The following is a 23,960-nucleotide window of genomic DNA, read 5'->3' as shown; positions in this document are numbered from 1 at the left end:
CAATGACATCCAAGTTAATGTTGTATTCTTTGAATACCAGAAGACATTCAATAGAGTTCTGCATCATCATTTAGTGAAATAATTATTGAGTATTAGACATTGTGACTATATTGAAGACTTCCTAACAGATAAAATGTCAACACCTTTTAGTGGAACAAAATTTACAGATAAAATAACTCCGGGAGTACCTCAACGGAGTGTTATCAGGTTCTTATTGTTTACAATATAAAAATGATGTAATGGATAACAATGAAACCTCTGTGAGACTGTTTTCAGATACCGCTGTTATCTGCAGGAAGGTTCCTGTGTGAAATGTCAAGTGAAATGCAAGAAGTTCTGCATAAGATCAACAAATGGGACATTGAATGGCAGTTGACATTCAGTGTAAATAAATGTTACATTTTGTGTAGAAACAGGCAAAGAGATCCATAACTGTTAGATTACACTACTGTTGATAAATCACTGTAAACAGTAATAACTGTAATATACTTAGGAGTAACTGCCCAGAGCAACCTAAAGTCAAAGAAGCAAATGTAACTAATTGACAGAAAAGCAGACGCCATGTTGAGATTCAGTGAATGATTCTTACGGAAAAGTAACTCGTCCATGAAAGGAGTTGCCTGTCTGACCAAAACTGCTTATCAGCCTGGGACCCTTAGTCGACTGATAATTAAGATAGAGAAGCAGATCCCCAAAAAGCTGAGTGTTTTGTCATGGGATCATTTAGCAAGCCCAAAAGTGAAATGAAGATAATCAACAAACTCCAGTGGCAGTCGCTAGAGGAGTAGTGTGCCCACAGGGGGGTCTTGCTATCGAGATGATAAAAGCAGACAACACTACTTTCTCTCACATGCATCTCATCTCATGAAATGACCATTAAAAAAAGGGGGGGGGGGGGATGAGATCTCATATGGAGGTTTATCAACAGACATTCTTCCTACACACCATTCGCGAATGGAATAAGGAATAGTGAAAATGATAGTGATACCAAAAGTACCCTCATCCGCACACTGCAAAGTGGCTTGCAGAGAGTACAGGGTATCCCAGGAGGAAGCGTCGGTATTTAGGGATATGACAGGAACAATCAATTGAACCAAGAAACTTCGTATAGTCATATGCCCTGTACCAGTTGGTTTCCGAGATATAATATATTTAATGTACATTGTTATTTATTTTCTGTATTATTCAATACATGGTAAGGTTTACACATGTACAACAGTTCGTGGACATTACAACATGCATTTTACAAAGTATCAATTGAAAATTACGTGTTTAACACATTCACCTCTAAGCAGTATCAATCATTGTGTTGCTGTTGAGCCATTCCATGTCAAGTAGCCCAGTAAATTCATTTTATTGGCCATCAAGGAGTGACTAGTGCTGGGTTCCTGAACAGCACATTATTGCAGTTATTCCGGCACCCTCAGCGACATTGCCTCGTTGGCTGTACAGTTTTCCTCATGATATTCTACAGCAAATTAATGAAACCTGTGAACAATTCAAGAAGCTTGAAGGAAACATAAGCTTAGGATCCTGAAAGAGACCTCTTCTGGCTTTGCCCTCTGACACTTACTTAAAGATATGTATCACCATGCTTTGGACCTTGTGTAAAGAAATCCTTATCAGGCTTGGGAACCTGTGGTAAAGAAACCCACTGGTGGCTGCTGTTGCACAACTATCGAGCGTGGCACGTATGGCGATGAGGATGCTGGTTCTCTCACCAGCAGTGGTTAAGCCACCATGGACCATAACAACACATTTACACACACTCTCATCTGTTCGCTTGACCCAAAAACTATGCGAACACAAAATATGTTAGAGTTTAAACTGGAATTAAACTAGCATGTCAACAGTGTTGCACAATAAAAAGACACACTCAGAATTCTCTAAAGCATGAATACTTTCCAAAAAATGCCACACAGACTGCTATGAACTTCCCAAAACTTACACAAAGTGAAAATGGTGTAGTGTTGCACCTGTTATACAACAATTTTACTACTGTGAAGTCCGGTGTCTTGGTAATGCACAGTTAAATTTTGAGCTTTATAAACAGTTTAATCCTGCAGTTGTCATACCAGAAAAATAGGACAAAATACATTGTGATGAGAAAAGGCATACTTCTTTTTAATGTTTTTCAAGTTGTTCTGACTCCACCTCTCTACCTAATCAGGACTTTTGATATTAACTTCCCAGACAGTACTTAGCAACAGTACAAAGTAATAAATGATATCAGATGTAATTTGAGTACCAGTGGGATATGAGTGTACCTATTTTACCCGCACCTCCACTGTCGTCGTCGTTTAGGGCCTTATATGCTCACATTGCAAAACCAAATTAGTTTTTTAGGTGGTCTTCCACATGAAAACAGTTTAAGAGAGTTTTTAGAAGACATTTTTGTAAAAGTGAGCTAAAATAGCCATTCTCATCTTTTTTACAAAAATGCCAGCTTTGGCGTGAATTCGTGAACTATTGTAAAGTAGTAGGAGGATGAAAGATTATATTCTGAGACCTTGTACTGGTAAGTTATTTCATGCAAAGTTTCATGTTTATCCTGCAATTACTTTCTGAAATATAAAATGCCAAACTTCATATTTTTCCAAGCATCTATTTTTTAACTGACTTTGCTTCAAATTATCCATATGAAAATTACTCAAGAAATTTTTATTACTATTTCACTTCAGAGAGCACAAAAAGTTGTACAAAACAGCCAACTTTTATTTCTTTCAAGAAAATATTGTCAGACATATTATGTCGCAAAGATGTTGAAAACTCAGGGGGCGCATTTTCAATAGCTGTGCTATAGTGTCAAACAAATGACTATAGCTCTGTTGGTATTATACTGGCGAAAGTAAAATTAAGATAATGTTCATTGGGAATGTGTGAATTTCAGCAAAATCTGTGACGGTCATACTGGAACCTCTAGGCCACTTGGTATACAATAACCCTGTTTCCAAACCCGCTATTAAACTACATATTCAGAAGGAAACTCTGAACTTGGAATAATAGTTGTTTCACACAATGTGCTGAGAATTTTGGTAAACACACTACAATCGGGAAATTGACATGTCTGGATGTGCTGATGGTATTATTCTACAGCAACAGGAGCACTACCATCTCTGAAGCCATAAACATACACCATAGCTGCATAGTCTTCATCAGTGTAGGTATGTGGTATTTTAGCCAGCACACTAGTTCACTCACAACATACCATAGAGGACTGTGCATTCAATGGGCTAGTTTAATGGCAGAAAGACATCTGCAGCACAAAGAGGTTGAAAGCAACAAGATAGGTTGTGCTAGCATAAAACATCCAAGAGATTGGGTGGGTAATACAAATACATGCATCCCACAAGCCCACAAACAAATGTACATTAAATGTGCTCCCAAAAACAAATATAAATGGTGTCCCATAAAGAACGCAATATTGAGACAACCGATTGTCATTGTCAATTGGCATTTGTGCATATTGTTATCAGCTAAAATGAGCAATACAAGAGGGATCAATGCATCCAGATTTTGTAGTGCATTTCAAGTATGGTGAATGTTATGCCCAGGCCGTTCGAAGACTATACGTAATTTTTGGTAGTAGGCGAAATGCACCTAATGTGTCAACAGTGCAGAGACTGCTAAGGAAACAAGATGATATAAGATCAACTGTGAATATCTAATCACCTGGACATCCTCATTCTCGTCAATCAGTAGGGAATATCGCTCATCAGTGAGAGCATCACTAGGAGTCAAATGAAATTGATTTGCCACTGTTCTCAAAAGTTAGCCATCCTGAGAAGCAGTTTGCATCAAATTTTAACAAAATATCTGCATTTGCATCCTTTTATGGCACAACTAGCACTAGAGCTGAAGCTGATGGACCATTTGAAGTGTCTCAACATTTTACCAAATAGGTATTCACAAAACAAGTATTTGATAGTGATTTTCATGAGAAAACAATCTTTAGTGCTGGAGCACACTTCCAGCTTGTTAACAAACAAAATTGCCAGGTTTGGGGCAAAGAGAATCCTTCGGTGGTCCGTGAAAAGTGTTTTTATCTACAATGAGTCACTTTTTGGTGTGGGTTATGGGCTGGTGGACTAATTGGGCCATACTTTGAAGACAAGACTAGAAAAGCAGTGACAGTGACTTTTGATTGTTACTGCCACATGGAGACACAATTTTTATGACTGCAACTGCAAGAACTGAATGTGGAACACATGTGGTTCCAACCGGATGGGCCAACCTGCCACACTGCCGTTTGAAACAAGGTTGCTGAGAGAAAGATTCCCTGCTCATTCCATCTCTTGCAATGGCGAACAGAAATGACCACTGAGATCATGTGATTTGACACCATTGCCCTTTTTGTGGAGGTGTCTCAAATCTTGTGTTTGTGAAAAATCCACAAACCATCCCTCAACTCAAGGGCAAAATAAATGTGTCATGGGTCAAAATTCAAGCGGCACTTAGCTCTAGAGTCACCGAAAATTTTGTCCAAAGAGTAGATGTGTACAGACAAAGCTGTGGAGGACATTTGCATGATGTTTTGTTTCATGTTGAATCACAGTCTTTGTTTCATACTGACATAATAATATTACCAACTTTAAATAAATTATGTGCTTTATGATTAAATTAAAAATTGTGTTCATTATTGGACACCCTATGCATTAAATGTGTTGTATCTCAAACACCATTCTGAACAGGGCATATGCCCATATGAAGTTTTTTTGCTTCTAATGCATGTTCCTGTACTAACGCTGAATATTGGCTATCTGTCCTTGGAAAACCTATACATGTAAATGACTTTAAAGCTATTTAGAAGTTCTGCCATCTCCGCTTGTGCGAAGATCAACATTTGCCCAAGACGTTTTTCACGATTCTCACTTTTCTTATGGAAACCCTGGGTTGTCACTGACAAACATTACAGAACCCAGTGGAATATAATCTGTGAGGCATGGTGGCAGCTGGAAGCCAGCAAATATAATTAATTATTGGCTGGCTTACAGAAAACGATTGCCCTACAGACCCATAATCCTAGAGTCAATCGTAATTCTGGTTTGTGCCAAGAATTACCTATGAGACTGTCCCAAATAATCATTTAGCACATCAAGTTAGGGATGCTCATTGATTATAGTACTTTGGGCACAAAATCAGGTAAAATACTCGTAGATATGGAAAAACCAAATAACATGGTTTCCAGAATAGATTGCACTTGCTTTGTTTCCTTCAGCAACATGGTATAGCAAATGTTCCTGGTAAGTTCTTGCTTTGTCTGGGAGAAGTTCAAGTGAAACTGTACTTCATTACTTTTTTATGAATCGCCAAAAATTATAGGTTAATTTCTGACTGTTCTTCCAATCTATAGTATACTTATAAAAATTCTACTCTCTCCACATTGGAGAAGATATGTAACATAAAATTTCATTAAGTAAACTTCTTTGACAAATCTTTAGTCAAAATTTTGTGCAAGTTCCACAGAATTTCAAACAATTTTACTGAACAATAATTTACTCCAGTAAGATTGAACACCATTAACATCTGCCATTTTTAGATATGTTATGGAAGTTAAAATATAATTTTCGGTTGCAATCTGACGCATTTTAACAAGAAAAATTATTTTTTTGCAACATGCAGCTCAATGGAAATGGACAGGTTGAAGTTAGATACAGTGGTAATTAGTGAAGTGCAGTGGCATGAAGAATATACTTCTGGTCGGGTGAGTATAGGGTTATCAACATAAAATCAAATACGGGTAATGCAGGAGTAGGCCTAATAATTAACAAGAAAATAGGTATATGGCTAAGCTAGTATTAACAGCATTGTTAACACATTACTGCAGCAAAGACAGAAACGAAGCAAACACCGACCACAGTAGTACAAGTTTGTATCCCAATTAGATCTGCAGATGAAGAGATTGAAAGATTTTATGGTGAGATAAAGGAAATTATTCAGGTAGTTTAAGGAGATGAAAATTGAATTGTGATGAGTGACTGGAATTTGGTAGTAGAAAAAGAAAGAAGAAAAATAGTAAGAGATCATGGACTGGAAGAAAGGAATGAAAGAGAAAGCTGCCCAGTAGAATTTTTCACAGAGTGTAATTTTATCATCACTAAGACTTGGTTCAAGAGAGATAAAAAAAGGTTATATACATAGGTGGTTTGATATATCTGGTGAATAAAGCAAGAAAAAATGTTTATTTTGTAAAGAATTCACCTTATTTCTGGACATCATCTCCTTTGAGGGATATACACTTCGTCCAGCGATCCTCTAGCTTTTTCACCCCTATGGAAATATATGTTCATTAAACTATGTGAAATACTCATTAACTGCAACTCGTTTGATTAAAATTTCTTCTCAGCGAGCCAAAATTTCAAGTCAGTGAACATGAAGAAGTTACTTGGGGCTCAATCTGGTGAATAAGACGGATGAGGAACCAATTCAAAGCTCAATTCATACACTTTCACCATTTTTATCACAGATGTGTGGGATGGTGTATTACCCTGGTCCTTTTTCAGCCAACGCAAGTTTCAAACGAACCAACAATAATGCATAATTGGTGTTCTGCCTTTTTCCAAGTAATCTATGGAGATTACTCATTAGAACATTTTTTAAAAAAAAGAAGGTTGGTGTCACCTTTCCAGTCGACAAAACGGTCTTTGCCTCCTTCAGTGCACTTTCACCAGCCTCTGTCTATTATTTTGACTCTGGTGTGTAATGATGTATCCAGGTTTCAACAACAGTCGAAAACTGGAACAAAAGTCTTGTTGATTACTACTAAACATTGTGCTGGAATGTTGCACTGGATGTACTTTTGGTGAACTATGAACAAGCGCGTCACCCACCTTGCACACAGCTTCTTCACAGACCTCCATGCAGGATTATTATGCACTCACTCAGTTGAGATGCCTATAGTCTCAGCAATCTAACAAATTGTTATTCAGCAGTTTTCCATTACTGTATCACAAATTTTGTCAAAGCTTCCTTTGTGGTGACCAACTGGATAGCCAGAGTGCACCTTGTCTTTGGTGCATGTATTTAATTTTTTTAATCCAAAAGTAAATAGTCTTCAATGATGGTGCAGAGTTCACTTAAACTTCATTTAAATCTGTTTTGATTTGTGCGCCAGTCCAAACCTCCAAATGAAAATGTTTCCTAACAGCATAAAATTCTGTTTTCTAAATTTTCAATCCCAGTCAACTCACTGACCAATTCAGATGGCTGTTAACAATGAACTTTACACTGCACATTGTTGAAATTGTGTATACGAGCCTTGGAATAATTAAGCTTATCAACCATGAAGGTGCAACAAAAATGTTTAATTCTTTCATGGAAATTTACCACACTTATCAAACCAGTACGTACATAGAAGAGACCTGGAGACACTAGAAGGTTCCAGTTTGATTATGTAATTTTGAAATCAGACTTTAACCAGGTGGTTCTCAAACTTGGAAAGAAAATTCCAGATGTGAGGAAGAAGATGGTGTCCAGAAGCTCCTGATAAATTAACTGTGAGTGGGGAGGGGAAGGAGAGGGGGAGTATATCACAATAATGACTTTTCTTTCCTCTCAGACAAGCTATGTATCAATAAAAGCAGTTACGGAGTTAAAGAAGTTAAAGTTACCTACAAATTATACATAAACCAGACTGCAGTTGTTAGTTTCAAAGGACAAGAAAGGGAACACTTATTTCAGATGTTTGTGAGACAGGGTTGTACCCTATCTCCAATGTTAGACTGGGCAAGCTGTGAAGGAAATAAGGAGAAATTTGACAAAGGAACTGAAGTTCATTGAGAAGAAATAAAAACTATTGAGGTTTGCTAATGAAATTCTAATTCTGTTAGAAATGGCAAAAGGACTTTGAAGAGCAGTTAAAAAGAGAGGACAGTGCCTTGAAGAGATATAAGATGAACAACAACAGATGCTAAACATGGGTAACGAAATGTAGTGAATTTCAAATCTAGTGATACTGAGATAATTAGATTAGGAAATGACACACAAAAAGTAGTAGATGATTTTTGATATGTGGGCAGCAACATAGCTCATTATGAACAAAGTAGAGGTGATATAAAATGCAGACTGAAAACAGCATGAAAAGCTCTTCTGAAAAAGAGCAATGTGTCAACATCTAAGATAGATTTAGGGATTAGAATGTCTTTTCTGGATGTATTTGTCTCTAGTGTAGCTTTGTAAGAATGTGAAACGAAGCAGTTAACACAAGAAGAGAAGAGAAACTTTTGAAATGTGGTGTTATAGAAAACTGCTAAAGATTAGATGCGTAGAGCGAACAACAAATGAGGAGGTACTGCACTGAACTGAACTAGAGAGAGAACAAATTTATGGCGCAATATGACTAAATGAGGTAACAGAATAATATGACACTTCCTGAGATATCAAGGAATTCTCTGTTGGATAACAATGGGGAGTGTTGGAAATAAACATTGAAGAGGGAGACCAGGGCGTCCCTGACTGCAGTAGGCAGGTTCAAATGGATATAGGCTGCACAATATTTAGGCGTTTAAGATATTTGCACAGAGTGGATTAACATGGAAATTTATATCAAAGCTGGTTTCAGACTGAAGACACACAACACCACTACATGTAGCTTGAAACTCTCCCTACTGAGTCTTAAGCATTGTGATGGTTTCTTTAGTTTATTCAAAAAATGTTCAAATGTGTGTGAATTCCTGGGGGACCAAACTGCTGAGGTTATCGGTCCCTAGACTTACATACTACTTAAACTAACTTATGCTAACAATAGAAACACCCATGCCTGAGGGAGGACTCAAACCTCCAGCAGGAGCAGCCGCGCAGTCCGTGACATGGCGCCACAAACCGCGCGGCCACTCCGAGCGGCGTTAGTCTATTCCCCTATCAGACAACACAACTTAACATTAGTAGTTACTGAGGTCAGCAACATTAATTAAAAATGAGCAGTTACAAAGGGGAAGAAAGTTATCACAAATGTTTCCTCACGGATGGCATTACTAGACTGATGTACAATAGTATTTGACATGTCTGTACTGTGGAAGAATGCCACATTACAGAACATAATACTTCTCAGTATCTCCTTCCAGATTTGCTACTATTATTGTTAGACCAAAAAAATCAATTTGTGTTATTGTACAAAGCTAAATTCGCACTAACTCACAAGAGCACCTCTATGAAATCTGGATTTTTAGAACATGAAGATCATTAATATCACTAAATTTCATTTATGTATCTATCTCAACACACTCACTGTCCTCACTCTCACAAAATAAACTGCCTCTTGGTGAAACTACTATGTTACATTACAGTAAAATCATACAATGGCAAATCCATTGTGGACTAATGACAATATTATGAAAAGGACATATTGATACCATGTAGTGATGTTGAGTCACAGACAGGCACTAATAAGGACTGCTAAACAAGTAAGCTTTTGGCCTGAAGGCCGCCTCCTGAATTATAGATCGCGCGCACGTGCACACACACACACACACACACACACACACACACACACACACACGCACGAGCATGCAAATGCAACTCTCACGAACATGACCACTGTCTCTGGCTGTCAAGGCCAGACCGCGGAGACAGTGGTCGTGTGTGTGAGTTGTGTTTGTGTGTATGTTGCCCAATTCAGCAATATGGTGATCAGCAATCTATCATTTTTGTAATATTGTACAGTAAAATGATGCTTGTCTTGCTGAAATCAGGCAGGATGTATATTCAGTCCCTTCATATAAAAGGCTCTCTGTTCGACAAATGTCATCTCTCACAAACTAATGTGTACATTCATTGAAACTTTAATCAGTCAGCTTAACAAGTGGATCTCACTGCCATCATAACATTAATTTGGCTGTTCTGCCACATTTAAGTTTTTGGTATTTCACAAGAGATAAAAAGCACACTGAAACACCTCACCACACCTAGGTCACAGAACATGCAATGGAGAAAGATTAGTTTGACATATTTCATAAGAAAATGCCTGCACAAAGGAATCAACATGGGTTCCAAAAACAATGATCGTATGAAACCCAGCTCGCTCTGCTCCTCCACAAGACCCAGAAACCAGTAAATATCAGTGTCTAGGTTGGAGTTGCTTGCCTTGCTAAAGGTGCTTGGTTCAGTTCTGCATTGCCATTTAATGGTCGAAATAAGACCATACAGAATATCAGACCAGCAGTGCAATTGGAGCGACGATTTCTAGCAAATAAAACACAGAATGTCATTCTAATCAGAGAGAAATCTTCAGGAACAAAAGTAACTTAAGGTTTACCCAAAGAGTGTGTTACCTAGCCAAACATTTTCACAATATATACAAATGACCTTGTGGATAACTTCAGAAGTACCATGAGGCATTTTGCATACAATGCTGTTGTTTACAGGGAGGCCGCAACACTAGAAAATTGTAACAGAATGCAGGACAACTTGCAGATGATTGACGCTTGGTGCAGGGCGTGGCAACTGACCCCCAACATTCACAAATGTAACGTATTGCATAAATAACACACACACACACACACACACACACACACACACACACACACAGAAAGACCCATTACTGGATGGTTACACAGTTGCAGAACAATCACTGGAAGCAGTTACTTGAACACAATATCTAAAAGTATATGTACAGAGCGATTTAAAGTGGACCACATAAAACTTATCGCAGGAAAGGCAGATGCCACACAGATTCATTGCAAGAATCCTCAGGAAATGTAGTCCATCAACAAAGGAGGTATCTTATAAAACCCTTGTTTGACCAATATTTGAATATAGATCATCAGTATGGGATCTGTACCAAGAAGCATTCACAGAAGAACTAGAGAAGATTCAAAGAAGAGCAGTGCATTCCATCACATGTTCAGTTAGTAATAATGAAAGCATCATGAAGATGATCAATTCCAGTGGCACAGCTGCAAGAGAGGCAATGTGGTTTACAGTTAAAAGTTCCAAGGGAGTATGTTTGAGAAGAGTCTACAAATATATTGCTTCCTCCTATGTATATCTCACAAACGGCTCATGAAGATAAAATTAGAGATATCTGAGCCCACACGGAGGCTTACCGGCAGCTATTCTTCTCGCCAACCACTTGCGACTGAAACAGGAAAGGCAGGAAATGACAGTGGTACACAAAGTACCCTCTGCCCCACACCACAATGTGGCTTGCAGAGTACAGATGCAACAATGGATTTAAAAGAGTCTGGCATATTATTTGATACACATAAAGCATATTTACCACAGGTTGAGAGCTTCACAGAGAGTGGGAGTTTAGTGTACTTTGTTAACGGTATTCATTTTGTAAATAATTTAGGTTTATTTTCAGTTTTAGGTTCTTCAGTCAGAGAACTTATCTACTTCTGAACCAGTTTCAATTTGCATCATAATGCAACAAATGATAAGAAATTCCTACAGAATTACAGGGCCAAAGATAATATGTTCATAAAAGATGCACACACTTAAACAAAATATAGTGACTTGAAAGAGAACTACAAAACACACTATTTAGGTACCTAATACATGTGAATATTTACATACTGACAAGAAGACTGTATCTGAAATTTACTGAGATTCATAGATCTGTAATGTAAATGTGGCCAGTATGAGGACTGATGACACTACATGCACTAAAGGTCACATATGTAACCATTATAATATAAACAGCAGCACATGAAACACTTTCATTCATTAAAATTGTTGTGCTAAATACATTTTTACTGAACTAATATTCATTAATACCAGAAAACTGTATGAGAGACAAGACTGTAATAGTTGCTACACTGATAAGCCAAAACATTATGAACACTGCCCACCGTGATGGTCAATGTCACCTGATGGCATCGTGAGCACGTGGCGTGCAAACAAAAGTATGTAACAAGAGCAGGCACCGATGGGGGATCACCCGAGCAAAGATATTAGCTGCAAATGGGGCAATCCATTGAGAGAAGTGACTTTGACAAAGGACAGATTATTATTACACAGATCCTGTGAACGAGTATCTGGAACATGACAAAGTTTGTCAATTGTTCACTTGCTACTGTCTTGAGCATCCATGGAAAGTGGTAGAAGGATAGCGAAACTATGACTGGACATTAAATGGTTGGACATCCACGACTCTTCGCAGAATGTGTTGCTCGAAGGCTTGTCAACTTGGTAAAGTAGAGTAAATGAAGATCTGTGGCATCTCTGCCACAAGAGCACATTGCTGGTACTCAAAAAAGTGTTTCGGAGCACACCATTCACTGTACGTTGTCGAACATGGAACTCTGTAGCAGACCATTTCTGTTACACTACGTCGATGGTCATATCCATATCTGCCGTCACCAAGGTGAATAGCGACTCAAAATGTGCAGGTTGCCATGGACACAGGCCAATGTGAGCAGTGTTATACAATGGGAGACACACTCCTGTGCTTGCATGGGACCTGTGGTAGTAATCTAAGAAAAGCTGACAGCTGCGAACCATCTGTATCCCTTCATGGTTGACACCTTACCTGACAGTGATGCCATCTTTCAGCAGTATAGCTGTCTGTGTCAGTCAGAACCCTGCTCCAGTGGTTTGAGGAGCATTATGGTGAACTCATGTTGATGTCTTGGCAACCAAATTCCTCTGATGTAAATCCTATGTAATCCATCTGGGTTGCTACAGGCACCATCATCATGTACGCAAATCAGTGGCCCATTATTTACACAAATTACATGACCTATGCATAGGCATCGAATGGCACATACCTCCAGAAACCTACCAACAAACTATTGGATTCTTGATACTCAGAATCAGTGATTATTTTATTCCAAAGACGGACAAACAAGCTACTAAGCGGGTCATAATGTTTTGGCGCATCAGTGCATATATACATATGACTGAAAGCTGATTACAATATCAGTCTCAACTAAAAATAACCATCTGTAGTAAAGGTAAAAATAAAAACAGTCTAGATCACATAAAAACATTTACTGCAATGGTGACTGCAGTTGACATTCGTCTTTCAACGGATGGTACCTGCTCTGTTCAACACCTCTGCCTGCCTCCATTCAAGAATGGTCTGAAGCTAGTCACCAAATAGACAAACCGGTCACCATTGCAATAAATGTTTTTAAGATCTAGACTTTTAATTTTTAACTTCAAAATTTTGCGCTAGGATGGCCATTAATGATTAAAAAATTGTTAATTATGGGTTTCATTAATCTACATAAGAGACAACAAATACATTAAAATAATGTGTGCTGCCACAAAATTTAGATTCCAGGCTGTGAAACACCTCACCAAATTGGTTTCAACATATGAAAATGTAAGCAACACACGACTGATTCAGACAGATAACAAAATTTACAAATAACTCCGCAGGACATTCATTACAACCCTGCAGCTTGGTGGTACCTGTAAGACTACCTCTATATTTGAGAGAACTCAGTTTCCCTGTATTATAAATACAAATGAAACAAATATATAAGAGTCAAAGTTCAGATTGAACTAATTTACACTCACACACAGAGCTATTATGTGAAAACAAAGAGCATATGAAACAACAAACTTTGCATATGGCATCAACCTGTTTGTCCACGTCCTCCATTCGTTCCGTATCATCAGCAGTGAGTTACAACATTTATTACTGCCACAGCCCTGCAGCAACTACCACTGCACCACCACCACCACCACCACCACCACCACCACCACCACCACCACCACCACCAAAATAAAATTCTACATGGAACTTAAGTTTTGAATCAAAAAGCATTATATATGCACAGACAATATAAACCACAATAAAATTCTACTAAAACATCCATTTAAGTGCAGTTTGTAAAGTGCTTAATCAAGTTTAAATCAACTGTCAGGTAATTAAAGCAACAATAGTCTCATGAGTAGAATACATTCATTTCAAGCAATATACGCAGATCCATCAAATTGAAACATGGTTCTATTTTGAAGCCATTAAACGATATTAACTTCGAAATATAAATATTATTTGCAACCAAAAAAGCAAAACTGTTTGTAATAAATAGAAAGGTTTTCATGTAATAAGTGTTAATTATTAACAGAACTCAAACAAAGAATCCCAGTGACACAGTAACCATATAAAATGGGATCAATATTACAGAGAGCACAAACAATTTAAGAAAACCAAAAAGCAGTGGAGAGGTATATTGGGAGATATTAATACATTGCATCTCAGATTTTTCCCTTACATTTTAAATCTGCATTTCAATGAATTTATTATGCCAACAAATTAACAAATGAGGGATATGATGATTTGTTTGCAGTCAGCTGTTAATCTCCTATAGTATATAAATATATTTATGAACTGCTAAAATACCAAAGGATTTTGAATTGTTTTAAACTCATTCTAGGGATTTATAGTATATAAAATGGCTTACTACCAGGTACCAAAACAGTTTTTACAAATGTCATTGTGAGGCATTGTGTACATGAAAATATTCTCTTCACTTGTGGGAACTATATTGCTAGGCATTATAGAATCTGTTTATGGATTCATAAAATAGTTGTACTATATGAATTGTGTGTCCCCTTTAACACAGGCAAGTACCTGAATAACTCATGAGATAGTATACACATTATCATAACGTACCTAGAGGAACACCATTCACAGTTTTTGGCGTCTTCAGTAAACCAACGAAAAATACACCATTAACTTCTGTGTCATAAAACCTGAGCAGGAAATGTACACAAACATTTGGCATATGACAATGAAATTAAAGAGACAATGTGGGAAGACTGAAATCTTGTTTATGAAGTGGAAATTATGGCACTCCGAAAAGAAAACTACTCCAAAATAGCTACTGTGCAACAAACATTGAATTCTTATGGCATTTTGTAAATCCAATAAAAGTACTTGCTGTATCTACCTTTGAACTGCAAAAATAAGAAAACTGAAAAGAAATGAGTAATGAAGACACTAGGTAAAGAGCCTTATTTGAAACAGAGCCTTTTTCTAAGAACAGCCAGAAATTAAAGATTAGAGCACAATACCATACCACAAAAATATAGTAGCAAGATTTAAATATACAGGAAAATGACATAGTTACGAAAAATAGCACACAAAGCCACACCAACTTTCACATTTTGCTAACACGCAGTAAAAGCATGCATTTTCTATTGACTCCACACAAATTGCTCTAAAAATTAAAAACTAATAAATACAGGATCTATACAACCAAACTGAAATGATGATGTATAATAAAGCCTACTACATTTTACCCCTTTAGTGCAAAGAATTACAAGCCAATGCAACACGGACAAAGCAACTGTCAACACAAGTCACTCTGAGAGGTTAATGGTACATAAGATTTATTACAGAGGAGTAGTAACAAGATTATAAAATTGCACCCCAGATATCAATTCTAGTACTTACCGAATGATGACGTCGATGGCCTTTATAAGAGGGTCTGCGTGAATTCTGACGAGTTAGTGAAGAATGACGCACCTACAAGGTGCAATTTGGCAGCACAAGATAGATGTAAAACATGTATCAAAAAGACAAGAAAACATATGTTCTAAGCCATGAAAGTATGTAAACATATAAAATGAGAGATACTCATGAAGGAGATTAAAAACTTCAGAACTGAAAAGCAGAAAAATGGTCTAATAAAAATGTCTGGTCAAAAGAAAATGAAATCTAAAAGCAAATTAAAGGCACATTATATTACAACAAAAGAAAGATGATTATGGGGTATGAAGAGAAATGGTTGCAACAATTTTTTTAATGGCTACTCTAACAAATGCATAAAAATTGTGAAACAGATCATGCTACTCTTGTCACAATTATCTATACCTTTATTACCTAAGATCAACTTAATGAAGCAGCTCTTCTTTCATACATACATTCATTCACTGACATTAACTGCACCTCCACCTCTCATCTCCACAAAGCAAAAATTATTGTAAGATGTTCTCATGACTGCACAAAATAAAATGAAAGTATTTGGTAACAAAATTAAAAGGAACACTACATAAAGAAAGACCACACTACAAAACTGATTGCACCAAAATTACAACTGGACACTGACAGCCGATCTCCAAATAATATCTTCTAAAACTTTTGTAAAACAAAAAAATAAAATGTGTCAGTATCACCAAATGTTGCAATATCTTAACAGATGTTAAAATAAGCAAGACACTTTACTGAAAAGTACAACAACAAAAAAGAACTGAAAAAGAACAAAAAGAAATTTCCTTAACAGTGATACTAAGATATGTAAACTTACAGAAGCTCCATCTAATAACCATTATAAATAAGTGAACATTCATCCAAACAAGTTATGAATTGACTTTAATGTTAGACTGTGTTTATGCACACAGTTTGGAATGTTCATAGGTGTAACACTGTGAGACAAAAGTTCACAAAACTGCTTCAGAGAATTAGCAATTACAGGTTTGGTAAAACACCTACAAATTTACAAATACGAGTTGTAGGAGATGTTCTCAAACATCTGAAAATCTCTTTACTATTTTAATTTATTTTGAAGACAATGAGTAGCATCCCTATGGAAAGAGATCCTTCCATTCCCTTCAACGCATATAGGAAAATATCTAACAAGAAAACAATTTCATCTTAAAAGACCATTTCACTGTACATCAAACTTTTAAAGCAGTTTCTCAAAACTGCTACTTCGGTACATTTTAATTTCACCTGTATCATACATTTACCCCTTCCATCACTATTGCACACCAAATTATGCTTTGAACCGATGTCTTGTTTGTCAGTCTACCCATGGAGAAAATTATTTTCTGCAACTCCATTTTCCACGAAAAGGACAGAACAGCAGCCTCCCGAATCAACTTTATTCTACTACACAGAATTCCGATAGTGATCCACAAAAGTTACAACAATTCAGTAAGAAGTTAGTGCTACTACATATTCTACAAATTATGGAACAAAATTAATGGTGAAGGTTCTTTAACGCCTTAAATAATGACAGTGCATGTAAGTGATATAAAATACATACCTAATAAACAAAGGAAGGATAAAATATACAATTCAGTAAAATACATTTCGTACTCTCAATGCAAAAAATTAAAATTTGTCCCGTTACATGAGAAGAATGTTTAAAAAATAAACACTTTCACCATCTGTCATGATAACTAAAAACATTAAATCAAATACATCTGGGTTATGATTAAACACAATGATATTCATTTAATCATTAATGATTTGTACAAAGGTCATAACACTGTGAAACTAAAAGTCTTAAAAAAATGAAAACAAAATTGGTAATTTTCATAATTGATGGCATGTCTTGGGAACAGTGATTTCTTTCACTAGAATAAATAAACACCATCTGGATCACAGATTTTCATTACTGACTACTGGTTTCAATCAGTGCTGCAGATCACCTTCACATCTGCATCACAATGTGCAGTTTGTCAACAGTGGTGTTGACAAACTTCACTAGTGGCATCAGACCTGAAGGTGATCTGCATCATAGATTGAAACTGGTGGTTGGTAACAAAAAGCTGTGATCCAGATGGTGTTTGTTTATTAATTATAAATAAGTATTCCCTTTACTTTTTAGTTTTCTAAATCTATTAGTAATTTAGGTAGAATTAAAATTTCAACACTTACTCTTGGGAAAGGGTCAATCAACTTTGTGCGTTCTCTAGGCTTTCTAGCTGATTCTGGTGAACAAACAGCCACAAGAGGTAGTTTGTAAGACTCATCTTTCAGTTTTGCTACAATATCATTTATTAACTCAATGAGGAGGTCAGAATGGTGCTTTGGCAGCAGATTTTGCTCCACCTAAGCAGAAAAGTAACATTTTGATTCACAAAACCAAACAATAACATCTTACACACACACACACACACACACACACACACACACACACACAGGGCAATGCATATACACTGATGGTGGCAGTACCGCATATACATGGTATAAAAGGGCAGTGCATTGACTGAGCTGTCTGTACTCAGGTGATTCACATGAGAAGGTTTCTGATGTGATTATGGCCATGTGAAGGGAATCAATATATTTTGGATGCAGAATGGTAGTTGTAGTCAGATGCTTGTGAAATTCCATTTTGGAAATCATTAGGGAATTAAATATTCTGAGATCCAAAGCATCAAGAGTATGCAGAGAATACCAAATTACAGCCCTTACCTCTCACCAAGGACAACACAGTAGCCAATGGCCTTCACTTAACGAACGAGAGCAGTGGTGTATGCATAAAGTTGTCAGTGCTAACAGACAAACTGCGTGAGATAACCACAGATGCCAATGTGGCACGTACAACGAACATATCCGTTAAGACACCGCGGTGAAATTTTGCATTTTATGGGCTATCGCACCAGATGACCGACACAAATGCCTTTGCTAACAGCACGTTACCTGCAGCTCCTGTTAAGAGCTCAAGACAACATTGGTTGGACCCTAGACGACAGGAAAACTAATCTGGTCAGACGAATCCAGATTTCAGTTGGTGAGAGCCAATGGTAGTGTTCAAGTGTGGCACAGGTTGTCAACAAGGCACTATGCAAGCTGGTGATGGCTCCATTATGGTGGGCAGTGTTTACATTGAATGGATTGCGTTCTCTGGCCGAACTGAACCAATCACTGACTGGAAATGGTTATGTTTGTCTATTTGATGAGCATTTGCAGACGTTCATGGACTTCATGTTCTCAAACTAAGATGTAATTTCACTGGACCACAGTTGTTTGCAACTGGCTTAAAGAACATTCTGGACAATTTGAGCAAATGATTTGGCCATCCCGATCACCTGACACAAATCTTGCAGCACGGCTCAATATTTATGCAGGGAACTTCCAACAACTTATTGAGTCCATGCCATGTTCAGTTGCTGGACTCTGCTGAGAATAAGGAGGTCTGACACGATATTAGGAGATATCCCATACCCTTTGTTACGTCAGTGTATGTAACTGGACAATCAATAATCAAAACCAAACATGGATGAACCAGCCACTCTGTAACATACTAAAAGCTCAATCTGAAAGCTTACGCGGGAGTGCAGACTGAACACAAAACCTGAAAACGTCCAACATATTTATCTGTCAACTGAAACAGAGGGCACATTGCAATGCAACATTATTGCCACCTTCTTAGCAGACTATAAGAAACACAATGCGAGAATGTGCAACACTGAAATGTTTTCCTCACAGACATCACAAATGGATGGCGCAGCCTGCAAGAGCAGACAACTATGTGTGAGGGGCCTCTGTTATATAAGGAGACATGTTACATAACTTCTTTCCTTGCTGGTGATTGGAAGGGGAACATAACACTGGATTGTTGCTTTCATCATGCAGCTTGTTGCCCTTCACTTCCAGCCATGTTTCCTCCCATTTACGCAATAGCCTGAGGTGCTGCCACAACACTTAAGTCTTTCATCTTTTTGAGACCACCTTATCGACTGCACCATATTACACATTTCCACCTTTCTCCGTGTTTCCTGGTCCCCCATTGTTTTAGTAGGAGGAGGGAGTCCTATACATTTTGGACCATTTTCTCTCATAGGTGGACCTGCTCTAGGGCTTGAAGATACTAGTGGAACCTGTTCCCTCTATCACACCTCATCTGCTCCATTAATTTCACGTTATCTACAACCTAGCATTATGCATTAGAGCACTGTATCCACGTGGCAAGCCTGCTCAAGTAGTGCTCACTGCCCATCACTTGCTTTACATGTGTTGTGGAAGCACACAGCCACAAGTTTATGCGCTTGGTGTCACGCAGACTGCACTAATTGAGTGGCATGCACTCACAGGACAGCCCTGCCATGCAGCTATGGGAACACTATACGCCTTTCTTACTATGTAGAGGCACTAATGGGCCTAGCAAGTGTTGAATGCATTTAAAATTAGAATTTCCTTTTAGCTGTCGATTTGATATCTTTTCTACAGAGACTGCATACGCTCTATACCTTATATTCACCAAATATTACCACAGCGACTGAGATTGATTACGTATAATGAAAATGAAATTGATAATTGAATACTGGATGTCACTGATGGTTTTTGGCTTATCTGTGGAACAGTATATTTGCATAAATGAATAGCTGATGAGATAATGCTCACATTCAGTTAGCAGCTAGAATTACACTGACATTGATACTATTTCTGACAGAACAAATGAAACATATTTTCATTGAGGGGCATGACAACTGATTACAACTGTCAATTTAGTTTATAATCAACAAAAAACTTCAATCCAGCAATACTGTATAGGCTCTTGTGAGTAAATCAGGGAAGTGAATTAACAGGACTTGTTACAGTTCACATTATCAATTCCACTGACTGCAAAGATGAAGGAAGAGCAAGGCATAGTGGCAAGCAGAGATGGATTTTATTTGAATAAATTTCTGCCTGGATAATCATCCGAATAAACAGATAATTCAAATAAGTCTATTCACTAATAAAATACGCATGGGGAAAGGGGTTATTCCATCTGTGAATAGAAATAATTACCCGTTACTTATTATTCACGACTTAAATAATGAATAACGTAGCATACTATTGCATTTTCTTTGTTTACTTCTTGCACAGGATTCTACAACGTATGTTACCTTGGATCTATGCAGTTTCTATTTGATACATAACTTATTAATGGTTAGCACAGAAATGTGCCTCAGTGTGCACACAAGTGTCAAGGTAAGTTATTACACTTTATAAAGCTGAAGAAGCTAGGTGAGAAAGGTACACATGGTGAATGCAAAGAGGAGCTATAGGGGAGGTTGAAAAAGTGGATTTGTTCCAGACTTCAAAGCTGTTGTTGGTTCTTTCATCTCCAATAATGAGAAAAATTGCCAAGTCAAGTTGTACCGTGTTTTGGAGTACATGTTGAATTGCAGGCCCCCCTCCAACTGCTTGTACAAGTTGATTCATAAATGGGAGGAAGACAAAGACACACAGAATGCTTAGTAGGGCACAGCACATCTGTACTTGCATTACAGCATAACAAATACAACAAAAAAACTGCTTTGCAGGCAGATGGCCTTAGCAGTTACACTATCAACTCCACCTAATTCAACTAAATCTGCACTTTACAGTACTCTGCCCCCCCCCCCCCCCCACACACACACACCTTCCTGCTAACATCTGGAAGCACTCAATGTAAATAACCTAAGATGATGAGAATGCAGCCAACAAAAATGATTAATTTGCAGTAACTTCCTTCACTGCACCAATACTGCTAAAACTATCAGATGTGTGTGCCTCATTCATATAATTATGCAATTTGTCCGTGTCGGCAGTGCTACAAAATGAGTGAACCAAGTAAGAACTTATTGGTTGCTAATAACTAATATCAACAGACTAACTCTAAAATCTTCTAAACATTTGTGGAATGTTGCTGGATATCCAAAGTTATCCAAAAGTGTTTCAGTATTAACTCAGTAATTTTTCTATTGGAAAATAGAATAGTTTTACAATCGAACACGCGCCTATGCAGTTACACAGAGCTTTGAGGCTGAATAATTTCGGAAGAGACACTTTGTCTAGGGTTTATGATACTGCAGCACATTGCAACTTTATCAAGAAAGTGTCAAGAGAGAACCGGACGACTTTATCTGTCTTTAAACACCAACTGTGATTATTGCAGCAATGCCTTGCCCACAATTTAAAAACAAATAGTTCACCTGTATTGCTCTCTATGACCAAGGGAGGCTTACAAAAGAACACATAATGATAACAGCCAAATAAATGTTGAAGAAACTGAGTCATGAGTTTCAAATCAAGCAATAGTATAAAAACGAAATTTATTTTGAGAATGATCTGGGAACTGAAACTAATGTGGGATCACAACAAAGTTACCAGCCAAAATCTACAACAGAATTGATGATTTCTCAGTTTTCGCTCAAGAAGTTTCTGATCTGAAACTCTTACACCATTATCCTGAAATAAAGACAAGTTCACAAGATTAAGACACCAATATCCTCTGTGTGTGTGTAGGACGTATTTTATTTAGTTTGTTGCAATGGCAAATCTTTAAAAATTAAATAAGCTTCCTGCTGGGATGTTTGGGGCAAGAAAACACAGTTCTGAAAATGAACTGAAAAGCAACATGAATTACACTTTTTTAACAAATGACAAATAACTGGAGCAATAAATTTTTCTTGGATTGCAGATCTATCTATTATTCCTAACACTTTTTACTCACAGATGACAAATGTTATTCACAAATAACAATATTGCCCAACTCTGGTGATAAGAGAAGTGCATCGCACATGTGCATGCTGCAAATTTACAGGCTATGAGGACGTGATCATGAGCATGTGGCACCCACATGGCCGCGGTCAAGTGCTCACTTAGCTGGATTATTGCATCTGTCATTTTCAGAAATTTCTGCCAAGGTATACAAAGTGTCATTTTTTCTCTCATATAATGCAGCTGCATGCAGACCATTTGGATGGGTTGTGTGCATTAAGGGCTCTGTTGTACACTGTAAATGTATCTGCTAGGTGTGTTATAAAGAGACAATCAGGAAAACCACTGAGTAGCCACAGTATTTACCCTATTTGACCTCTCCATATACGTGATGTTAAAACTGTGAGTAAGGTTATTAAAAAATGAGCTAATAATAGCATTTGTAATCAATGGTTTGGATTCATTTCTATTCATCTTTCGTAGCTTTCATAATATATTCCTAATATTTTTTTTGTCCTCCCCATCCCTCACAATTTGCCACAACTCCTACTTATCCACCACATGGTCTACAGCAGGGGTCTCCAAACATTTTAGCCTAGCCTAAGGGTCACACTGGCTTGTCCACTAAGCCCCAAGGGCCAAGATGTAGCTACAGTGTGTCTAAGTTCTCTCGAGGCCTGATATTCTAGTACTGCTTGGAACTCCTCGGTACAACTCAGAATTTTTCTTGACCCTTACCACTGCCACCAACATTTACAAGCTGACACTGAAAGGCATAGCAGTAGTTATTGTGCAGTGAATTGCTTATTGTTTTACTTTGAGCTGTGGTCTTAATTTCATTTCATATACACTGCTACACATAAACACCACTCACGAAGGCCACTGAATGTGCTTTGATGAAACCTTGTTACTTCTGTGCATTATTAACATCACCGCAAGTGGTCGGAACATAGCGCGAACTGCATATGGTATCAGCATTACAGTACATATTCTCACCACAATATTCCTCGCCATACGGCGGCAATAGCAGTTACCCTTTCATTCCCTGCGGTCACTGCCGGCAAGGTTCAAGAAAATTACATGGAAAAACCACTCATATTAAATCAATTTCTTCAAAAAATTGTTTTGTTAGTCCCAACTGAACAAAAAATGTTACACGCCAAACTTCCAGTCAGCAACCAGAGATCTCTAGATGTCACAACTGAAAGTTTGAGTACTTTAAAAAAAATTTTTTTTGGTCTTGTTTTACTGATTTTGGTGCTATTGCATACAATATCAATATTTATAGAAACACTTTTATTGTCAATAAAGAAACTCTCACCCTAGAGCTTCAATTGGAAATGGCTGACTTGCTGTGTGGCAATTTTTATAAAGATTAAATATTTAAATTTATCATCGTTGAGTCTTTCACTGACACAGTTTGATCAGTTGCATAATTTCCCTTGTGGCTTTTTTACTGCTTTTGGCACTGATTAACTCTTTGGAAAAAAAAAAACATTCACTCACTGTGCGACTCATTCATTATTGGAGGTGCTTGATCAGCAAGGTTTGACTAATATACAGCAGGCTGGATACCATCATGTCTGACCCATTACTGCAGGCCAGACTGTTGATGTTTGCAGGCCAGTGTTGTTCGGCTGGCTACAGTTTGAAGGCCCCTGGTCTACTGCATGTATTTGTTACAGAGGACCTGCCCATTCACCCAGAGCTGTATGTTTGTTGTTGAATGCTCAGGTAACTGACAATCATTTTTCTATTGTACGTTTATTCCAGTGATATCTATTCTAATCTAGAAATAGATAAGTTAGTTAGTTTCATGTTCCAGGAATCATTTGTATGATAAATCGTAATGCTGTGAAATAAG

General features: G+C 37.5%; 1 protein-coding gene across 1 annotated transcript in view; it reads right to left on the bottom strand.

The window, feature by feature from the left end:
* The window catches only part of LOC126248681 (serine/threonine-protein kinase WNK1), a 325,351-nt gene that overhangs the window by 143,170 nt on the left and 158,221 nt on the right, over positions 1-23,960 (bottom strand). Inside the window, exons 16-17 of the mRNA XM_049949948.1 lie at positions 17,561-17,734; positions 15,350-15,421 (exon numbers count right to left, since the gene is read on the bottom strand). Of these exons, the coding sequence (XP_049805905.1) occupies positions 15,350-15,421; positions 17,561-17,734 (246 nt within the window). The remainder of the gene's footprint in view (positions 1-15,349; positions 15,422-17,560; positions 17,735-23,960) is intronic.

Source organism: Schistocerca nitens, chromosome 3 (assembly GCF_023898315.1).
Source record: "Schistocerca nitens isolate TAMUIC-IGC-003100 chromosome 3, iqSchNite1.1, whole genome shotgun sequence".
NCBI classification, from domain to species: domain Eukaryota; kingdom Metazoa; phylum Arthropoda; class Insecta; order Orthoptera; family Acrididae; genus Schistocerca; species Schistocerca nitens.
Note: the sequence above shows the minus strand (reverse complement) of the source record. Positions and strands in the feature narration are given on the sequence as shown.